Source organism: Dermochelys coriacea, chromosome 14 (genome assembly GCF_009764565.3).
Source record: "Dermochelys coriacea isolate rDerCor1 chromosome 14, rDerCor1.pri.v4, whole genome shotgun sequence".
Classification (NCBI taxonomy): domain Eukaryota; kingdom Metazoa; phylum Chordata; order Testudines; family Dermochelyidae; genus Dermochelys; species Dermochelys coriacea.
The window spans coordinates 13,034,300-13,044,844 of record NC_050081.1 but is presented as its reverse complement, the minus strand read 5'-3'; the positions used below and the strand labels follow the sequence as shown (position 1 = coordinate 13,044,844).

The window sequence follows — 10,545 nt, the reverse complement described above, 5'->3', positions numbered from 1 at the left end:
TATTCAAAGGAACAGGTCCATCCACTATACTATGAAGCTGTAGATGTCACAGCACATTGAGTAAAATAAGTATTTCCATTTTATGAGGCACAGGGATAACTGACTCTCTGAAGTGACAGCATATGACCCAAGTCTCTTGACTGCCATTTCAGTGCTCCTGTTCATAGGACCATACTGTCTCCCGTAGGACATAGTTATAGCAGAATAGTATGACATTTGATAAACTTGCCCTGTTCTTATGCTATGATAAAGCCTTATGGCACCCTTAGTAATGAAGGCCAACAGGGAACATGCTGTACTAGCCAACTACATCACTTAAACCATACAGTTAAGGCACTTGGTGATTTAGCTCTAATGGATTTTTCAAGAGATATTTGTAAACCGAACTGGGCTCAAACAATATCAAACAATTTGATGTGACAGCCAATGTCCCATGTATTCTGCAACTATATACTTATGTTTAGTGGTACTCTAGCAGAAATTCTCAATTTTCTAGCACTTTCAAATAAGCGAAGTCTGATAGACTTTAATATGAAAAATCCAGTCAGTATAGTAACTAGTTTACTTTTAATAGTGAATTCAGTTTTTAGACTGTCCCCATATTTTCAGTTTCATGTACTGGTGGACTACCATGTGTAGCTTTTAGAGGAAATAGCCCTCTAGCTGCTTGGAGCAGGTTACATTGCCCAGTTGTTTCAGGGTGCCTGCATAGCCTTGAAGACAATGCTGCACTAAGTTTGTGCTCCCTTCTCCTTTATTTATCTTCACAACTGAGGATACAAACAGCTTTTTTCCTCCAGTGAAAGCTGGAATTTTTTTTTTATAAACAGTTCTGTAGAAACAAGTAAATTCCACAGATTTGCACTTAAGCCATTACTCACCGTCTACACTGCTATTTGTTCCTGTGCTAGTTGGCGGTACAGTATCTCTATTCTACATACCACTGCAAATGCACATGTACCCTACTACATCATGATTAGCACTAGCACAGTCTTACTGCTCCAATGCACCCCACTAGGCTAAGTAGCACTGGTTGCAAATCACACTGCACTAATGTCAATTGTGCTGGCAGTGGTGCAGCTACACTGGTGGCTAAATCACAGTTTAGACAAAACTGGCAAGGACTGCTCAATAGTGTAGAATTGTGAAAGGTCTGATATGACTTGTGGCAACTTTCAAAAGCTTCCCTCTCAAAGATAAAATCCCTCCCCCCTCACAAGTTCCAGCAATGAAACCTGCACTGTGTATATGGTATCTTAAAAGGAAAAGTGATAAGTTTTCATTCCCATTGAAAAGCAAAGTTTTCAAAAATAACTGAGGTGTAACTTAAAGTATATTTAAAAATAGATTTGATTAACTGATTTCTATATTTCAGTTCTGTTATTTGTAATGGGCCAAATAAAGACACCAATGTATTTGAATATATACCTCAATTAAAAAATAAAAAAATTACCATCCAGATGGTCTTATTTTAACATTTTTATTTTGTGTAAAAAAGGCAAATTTAGTGAATTATTTTCATCTTGTACACAAAGTTATAATTTTAATGCTTTTCACATCCATGCTGAAAATCTGCAGTCTGGTAAAAATGAAAGTAACATTAATTTCTCCAAAAGCATTTTTCACTTAGTTATATACATTTCATGAGAAAGTTTTAAAAACTCTCTCATTGACCACACAAATTACCAAGAAAATAAAAGATTAAATTTGTACAGATATTGATCTATATATCAAATACATACAGAAATGATGTAAAAACCCTATTCATTTCATCTTGATTCCCACCCCAATATATTGTCTCAAGGGCAAAAGCTGATGCTTTCTGTTGTATAAATGGCTGTGACCAATTTTTTTAAATATGAAAATTAGAAGGAAAAATTCAGCTTAATCACAGTTTTTTAATCCCTTCCCAATAAAGGATTGTTACCAAATATATATTAGCACCATAGTACAAATATTGGTGGGAGAGGGTATTCACATCACATAAAAACAACAACAATAATAATAATAATAAAAAAAACAAACAAACAATGAAACCCGTGTTAGTATCCGTAAAACAAGAAATTGATAACTGCTTTAGCTTTCCTTATACACAGCAAGGAAAAGGTTAAGAAGTTGCATTTAAAACAACAAAATCAAGGTCAGCAGTAAAATTCTGAGTCATAAAAGAAGGGGGCAGTTACAAGGTAAATTTAGTTATTTGCACTACCCCTTGGTTATAAAAACTTGCTATGCCAAATATTGAAATGACTGTTTGATCCCCAACTTAGACATCAATGGAGATTTAAGACCTCTAACACCTCACCTTTCTTTTAGCCAAGTAACATGGTTCACAGGAGAATGAAAGAAGAAAATTCTTTGAACCATGTTATTAATTAATACTAGTACATATACAGTGAAGCCTGTACTAAAGACACCACTGCCAACAGGTAACCCCACTGTTTTAAGAAATCACTTTAAAAGACCACTGCAAGTATGAATCTGGTACAATGTTGCTCAACTTTTACATAAACAAACCTCTCCCAAGCATGTGATTTTAGGCGATTCCTTATATGCTTTGCTTAGGACAGGTTTCACTGTACTTGACAGGTAGGTGAAGGATTTAAGTATTCTTTGGATTCAGAAACCAGACTTCAGAGTAGCAGCCGTGTTAGTCTGTATTCGCAAAAAGAAAAGGAGTACTTGTGGCACCTTAGAGACTAACAAATAAGCTTTCGTGAGCTACAGCTCACTTCATCGGATGAAAGCTTATGCTCAAATAAATGTGTTAGTCTCTAAGGTGCCACAAGTAATCCTTTCTTTTCGCGAAACCAGACTGAAATTCCACCCTCAAATACACATGAAATTCCCATCAAAGTCAGCATGTGTATCTGGAACGGTGGAATTTGGCTTGCAGATAACTATTTTCAAGGATTATTATAAAGGCTGACAGACTCCCAAAATTCTCCACCCCTCCCCCTACAAGTGCATTTTACTATAAAAAAAAAATCCAAAAAGATTCCCCTTAAAATCTAGCCAAAATCAGGGTTATAATAGTCTGGATAATCCAAGTTCTGAAGATGGGAAACAAACACGAGTCCAGGAATCTGGATTTTTTGCCATCATGATTTGACTTGCTAACTATGGGCCCAATTCCACAACTCCTTTTCACATTAACCCATGTTCATACAACAGTGGTCCTCCTGAAGTCAACTGGGCTACTTGTGTCACTAGGGCTAATCTACACTAATGCTGTAAATCGATCTAAGTTACGCTACTTCAGTTGTAATTTAGGTCAACTTACAAGTGGTGTCTACACTGCACTACGTCAACGGGAGACACACTGCTGCCGACTTACCTTCCGCCTCTCAGGGAAGTGGCATACAGAGTCTGATGGGAGAGCACTTTGCCATCGATGTAGCTTGCCTTCATCAGACCCGCTAAATTGACACTATTGCATCGATCGCAGCAGTGCCAATTTAGCCAGAATACAGACATGGCTTAAATGTTATTCTATGGAAGTAGAGGCTTTATGAAAGCAGATGCATCTCATGCATCCCTTGTGCTCTGCAGACCCAATTCTGCCAGCCTTGCTCACATTGAGTAGTTCTTTATATTACGTGCGACTAGTCCCAGTAAAATCAATGCATTCAAGTACTAACCAACCTGAGGAAGTACCGGCAGAATCTGACTTTTTGATAGGTGACAGAGACCGTACTTGGTGTGACAGAGGCTCACCAAAATGCTTTTGTTTCAAGCATATGTAATCCAAAATCCTGGACTTGCTTTTACATCCCTCTGACCAAGAACTGGGATTGTAAAACTACATTGCAGCCCTTGTTTTGGAAGGCTCCGATTTTTTTTTTTTTTTTTTTTTGCGTTTTAAATAAACTTAAATGAATTGGAGGGACTGGGGACTAAAGGGAGTAAATTTGAAGCTGGTCAACCTTGACAGAGTCCTTTTAATATGGATATTTTAGAGCTAAAATAGCTTTTCCACCTGAACTCACCGATATTTCACACCTGATAACCAGCTTTTGCTCATATGAGAAAACAGTTGTCAAAAAGGGGTCAATATTACAAAAAATTGACTGGGGGAGAGGAGAAAAGGTTTTCATACATTCCTACACTATACAGGACTAGTTTTACTTTCAGTAGTACACATCATCATCATCCCCTCTTGCATAGAATGAGGTAAACCTGTGCATATTAACAATGCTTCTACCCAAAGTTAGAGCAATATTTTAGAAAATAATCAGATTGCTGGTTTTCAACTTTCTATGCATTATTTTTTTAAAGTTCAGAACAATAATATACCAAAAAATGGTCTCCCGGGGCTCTGTGGGCAGATATTGTTAAAGCATTTCTTAGGCTGAAGGACCATAGAAGTTAATAATTTTGATTAATTTCTTCTAAGCCCTACTGTATGGGTCAAGAGTCAGATGATCATTGTACTGCTCTGAAGGGGACCTCCAAAAACCCAGAAGCACTTATAGAACATATTCAGTTTATTCCTGAGAGTTTAGTTAATGAACCTTACTGGTAAAAGCTAAAGCTCTCGATGCCCATTCTTCCAGTCACAACTCTGCAGGGAGTTGGCGGGGGGTGGGAATAATCAGGCTGCTAATCAACTCCAAGAATTAGGCCACCTGCCAAAATCCACAGATTTAAAAATGGGAAGGGGGATTAAATTATTCAGCATTTATTAAAAATCCTCATATTTTGATGTTAGTCACTATAATCTTCTGCTAATATGTCTAAAGAAATCTGTTCAGTTAAAGAGTCAAAAATAATGGGATGATTGAAGTGAAACTGGAAGGATTCCAGTCTTCTAGAACTAAATGAGTCCAATTTACCAAAAAGCAAAATTTTATTTTTTAGATCCCAATTTCATTGTTATATTCTTGGACAGCAGAATACTAAGACCTCTGCAGAACTGAGACTAAATTTTTGCCTTCGTAATAAGTATTTTTCTAGTTCATTTGGTACATCTCTTGAGGATGCCAACATATCCAAGTATTTGAAGATATGGAAAGCAGGAGTCTAGATTTTTCTGGGGAATAAAAACCAGAGAAAAGGCCCTCAGATTCCTTCCTCCCTCAAATATGTTTTCCATCTAAACATAAAACAGGAAAAAGGTCCTGAATTTCTAGTTTAAACACTTAGTTTCATGTAATTTTCCACGAGAGAATCTGGTGAAGTTCCAGTTTAACACGGGGCTCAGTAAACATTTACTTGAGCATCCCAAGATTAAGGGCCCAATCAATCAAAAACCCACTGAAGTCAATGGGTGTTGAATCAGGCCCTAAATGAGTAACCATCTTGAAAAGTTAATACCACACCTCATGAAAGCACCTCCATTAAAATTGGGCTACTCACACAAGTAAGGCTTGGCAGGGCTGGTCCCCTTAAATCATGTATATGTTTTTATGCCCCAAAGTCAGGAGTTCAGTATTTTCACAATGAAAAACCAGAGGTGTGACTCATACAGCTCACAAAAGTCCCAAATCTCCCAACTTGTACCAACAAGGTTCATTTGTAATGACAGTTCATTTGTATTTGCAACTATATCCTCCTCCAACAGTTTCCTATAATCCTGCTAATTAAACTTTCATTTTACCAAAAAATTAGAATTTCAGTTTAAGAATGCACAATAGATCTGAATTTGAAAATATTACAAAATTCTTTCAAAAGCTTCAAATACAACACAAAAATGTCATTTTTTTGTTTAATAAATTGTAAAAATTTTTCACTAAAATAGTTTCCCTGCCCCTCCAAAAATTTTTCAACGGAAGTTTCATCTACAGTTAGCAAAGTGCCCCAAGTACAGCTCTGCAACTGTATCATCGAAATGGGAACAAAATCAGTCAGTCTTGGAGAAAGACTTTTCTATCACCACCACCCTGCCCCTCACATTTCTGAGCTGCCTTATGGTTCTTGTTTGATGTAGTAGCTGGCAGACCCATTGCTTTCCTGATCAGATGCTCCTTGAAGAAAGTTATACTCCTCTCCATCTAGCAACTCCTCCTTCAGCTGCAGTGAAGTCACTAAAAATAAAAGATAAAGACCCATAAAGAATTAAAAATAATTAAGAATTCCCTTCAGTTTAACTAAAACCTAATGTTATTTTTCTTCCCATTAACAATTTTAAACTGAGCATTAAAAAGACTAAAGTTTAGATAAATTTTCAAGAAACAAATATATATAGTAAATAAAATAGCTTCAGCTTGCGGATTTAAAGTGCAGTTATAATCAGAAAAAGGACTGTAAAATGTATAAATGGGGGGGGGGGGAAGGGGTGTTCCACACTAACTGCTTCTCAGTAAGTCTAGATTCAGCTTGTATCAAAAGATGATTTTCATTTACTCCCTGGCTTATAAATTTAACTTGGGATCACGGCCAGGGGAAAAGAACCACCAACCTAACCCAAGATGTACCTTTTACATTATCTCCAGGCTGCATAGTCAGAACTTAGCTGACAAGCTACATGAGGCAAAATAAATTCTGTTCATACCTCTACAGCTGGGTTGTCTCCACAGTTCTAATAGTGAAATGGGCAGATATATCAATCACTAATACACATTACATTACTATAGTGCCTTCCAGTCAAAACCCTAAAGGCACCTCTCTCATCAATGAATCATGAGCTCCCTGGTGAGGCAGGCAGATATTAAACCCATTTCACAGATGGGAAGACTGAGGCAGAGAAAGAGATTAAGAGGTCAAGCATGCCCAAGATCACATTGGAAGCATGTGGTAGAGCTACAGTAGAACCCAGATTTCATGTCTAGTTCTTTGACCAGCCTTCTTCTCTTGGGACTTAGATACTTCACAGGAATCAGATGCTTTGACTTTTCTGACAATAACTGCACTTTAAGTTACACCCTTAACATTACTTCAAAATGATAGAATAACTTTGCTTTAACAAAATGCCCCGATGTTTACTTTTAGCCTCAGTGACCCCATATTAATATCTCTGGTTAAGCTAATGACAAACTGAAAACCGATTACCCACTGTTTAGAAGAACAAATACTGGACAATGATGGAAAACATAGTAAATCCATCTATGTATAGGTCTACACTGCAAAAAAACACCAAAAAAAAAAAACCAAAACAAAAAATTGTAGCAAGTCTCAGAGCCCGGACCTAGAGACTCAGGCTTGTGCTACAGCACTAAAAATAGCAGTGTAGATTTTCCCCACTCTGGCTCTGACACCTGGTGAAGGGGATGAGTCTTAGAGTCTGAGCAGGAACTTCTACACTATTATTTTTTAATGTCATAGTTCAAACCCCATGATTCTGAGTCTCTAGATCCAGGCTCAGAGACTTGATGCTGTGGGTGTTTTTTCTTTTTTTGCAGTGTAGACATACCCTCAAAGGGTCAACCAGTAAGATGTGCAAAAATTAAAGTGATTTCTTAAAATACCAATATCCATGTTTCATATCAAAATAATTTAAGTTCCAAGAGGATTTTTTTTTCTTCTTTACAAAGTCTGCCCTTCTGAGCCATCTGCCTAGAGTAACCATCTTAGTATAAAAGGTCATTTTAAGAAATGGTAAATTAAGTTTCATCTTGTTGCAATGCTGCTTCCACATAGAAGACTAGTGATTGAATTAAGAAGCTCATGTCACTGGAATGCCACATTGTATTTTGATGAGCAAATGTGGCAAGTTTTGTCCAAACAAGAAAAACAGATGTTATTTCAAGCGTGTCACTACTATAATTATTTCTGGCAAAGTGACAGATTGAAATCTGTATGCAATGTTGGTGTAGCTGTATCGGTCCCAGGATATCAGAGAGATAAGGAGGGTGATGTGATATTTTTTATTGGACCAACTTATGCTGATGAGAGGGACAAGTTTTCACAGAGCTCTTCTTCAGATTGAAATCTAACAATTTTCTCAGGGTGCTGGGCTTCAAGAGTGAGAGTGGCCTGCTGTACCTTTAGAACTGATGCACTTTGGCTGATACAGTCTATTCTCTAAACTAGTCAGTTATATACTGACTGCTTATTTGGGACAGTAATTCAGCTTAACTGGGAAAAGTGTAGAGGAGTAAGTAATACTTACATAGGGCTGTCTGGGTTTTTGATGCTTTCAGGCTGATGTGCTTCATCTCCCCCTATAAGTCTTCTGCTTATAAAAGCTGTTTTTAAAAATCACTCAAAGCTAAAGTCTCTTCTAGCTAGCAATATATTACAAGGTTCTCAGAAACTTGGTGGGTATGGATTTAGAATCAGAATATGAGGGTTGGAAGGGAACCTCAGGAGGTCATCTAGTCCAACCCCCTGCTCAAAGCAGGGCCAATCCCCAACTAAATCATCTACCCAGGACTTTATCAAGCCTGACCTTAAAAACCTCAAAAGAAAGGAGATTCCACCACCTCCCTAGGTAACGCATTCCAATACTTCACCACCCTCCTCGTGAAAAAGTTTTTCCTAATATCCAACCTAAACCTCCTCCACTGCAACTTGAGACCATTACTCCTCATTCTGTCATCCCCTACCACTGAGGACAGTCTAGATCCATCCTCTTTGGAAACCCCTTTCAGGCAGTTGAAAGCAGCTATCAAATCCCCCTCATTCTTCTCTTCCGCAGACTGAACAATCCCAGTTCCCTCAGCCTCTCCTCATAAGTCATGTGTTCCAGTCCCCTAATCATTTTTGTTGCCCTCCACTGGACGTTTTCCAATTTTTCCACATCCTTCTTGCAGTGGCAGGCCCAAAACTGGACACAGTACTCCAAATGAGGCCTCACCATTGTCGAATAGAGGAGAACGATCACGTCCCTTGATCTGCTGGCAATGCCCCTACTTATACAGCCCAAAATGCCGTTAGCCTTCTTGGCAACAAGGGCACATTGTTGATTCATATCCAGCTTCTTGTCCACTGTAACCCCTAGGTCCTTTTCTGCAGAACTGCTGCCAAGCCATTCGGTCCCTAGTCTGTAGCGGTGCATGGGATTCTTCCATCCTAAGTGTAGGACTCTGCATTTGTCCTTGTTGAACCTCATCAGATTTCTTTTGGCCCAATCCTCTAATTTGTCTAGGGCCCTCTGTATCCTATCCCTACCCTCCAGCGTATCTACCTCTCCTCCCAGTTTAGTCTAATCTGCAAACTTGCTGAGGGTGCAATCCACACCATCCTCCAGATGATTAATCAAGATATTGAACAAAACTGGCCCCAGGACCGACCCTTGGGGCACTCTGCTTGATACCGGCTGCCAACTAGACATGGAGCCATTCATCACTACCTGTTGTGCCTGACGATCTAGCCAGCTTTCTATCCATCTTATAGTCCATTCATCCAGCCCATACCTCTTTAACTTACTGGCAAGATTATTGTGGGAGACTGTGTCAAAAGCTTTGCTAAAGTCAAGGAATAACACGTCCACTGCTTTCCCCTCATCCACAGAGCCAGTTATCTCGTCATAGAAGGCAATTAGATGAGTCAGGCATGACTTGCCCTTGGTGAATCCATGCTGACTGTTCCTGATCACTTTCCTCTCCTCTAAGTGCTTCAGAATTGATTCCTTGAGGACCTGCTCCATGATTTTTCCAGGGTCTGAGATGAAGCAGACTGAGGTGAGGCTGACTGGCCTGTAGTTCCCAGTATCCTCCTTCTTCCCTTTCTTAAAGATGGACACTACATTAGCCTTTTTCCAGTTATCCGGGATCTTTCCCCGATCGCTATGAGTTTTCAAAGATAATGGCCAATGGCTCTGCAATCACATCCGCCAACTCCTTTAGCACTCTCGGATGCAGCACGTCCGGCCCCATGGACTTGTGCTCGTCCAGCATTTCTAAATAGTCCCAAACCACTTTTCTCCACAGAGGGCTGGTCACCTCCTCCCCATGCTGTGCTGCCCAGTGCAGCAGTCTGGGAGCTGACTTTGTTCGTGAACACAGAGGCAAAAAAAAGCATTGAGTACATTAGCTTTTTCCACATCCTCGGTCACTAGATTGCCTCCCTCATTCAGTAAGGGGCCTGTACTTTCCTTGACTTTCTTCTTGTTGCTAACATACCTGAAGAAACCCTTCTCGTTACTCTTAACATCTCTTGCTAGCTGCAACTCCAGGTGTGATTTGGCCTTCCTGATTTCTCTAGTTCAATTTCATTTCAGCTCATTTTAGAAGGGGGGAAATGTCACTGAGCATTTTTCCTTTAACTTTTCCAGTGGACCAGCACATTTCGCGGCAATCTGAAGGACAATTACAGGTACAAAAAGTGAATGTTTGTGTTTATTACTGTTATTTAATATCTACTACTGTAGTAGCTATCAGAAGCCAATCAGATTGGAGCCCCATCATCCTACGTGCTATACAAATATATAGTAAGTGACAGACCCTATCCCAAAAAGCTTGCAGTCTGGAAAATTCTGCTTACTCAGGATGAGAGGCTGATATACAACCTGTTTGTGTAGGATGTCTTAACATTAATTGGTCCTACAATTAGATCCACTAGCACAGCCCCTTGGATATTAGTGGGTCCGATCGCAGGATTGGGGGGTCTTAATTGTTAAATAAAATGTGAAGAGTCAAATTCTGCCCTGGTATACATGCGTAC

At 39.1% G+C, this 10,545-nt stretch overlaps 1 protein-coding gene across 8 annotated transcripts in view; it reads right to left on the bottom strand.

The window, feature by feature from the left end:
• Positions 1-4,275: 4,275 nt before the first annotated feature.
• The window catches only part of MBTD1 (mbt domain containing 1), a 54,246-nt gene continuing 47,976 nt past the window's right edge, over positions 4,276-10,545 (bottom strand). For all 8 annotated transcript variants that reach the window (XM_038371143.2, XM_043497512.1, XM_038371140.2 and 5 more), the window contains exon 16: positions 4,276-6,026. In XM_038371143.2, coding sequence (XP_038227071.1) covers positions 5,908-6,026 — 119 coding nt within the window. In that variant the 3' untranslated portion in view covers positions 4,276-5,907. The remainder of the gene's footprint in view (positions 6,027-10,545) is intronic.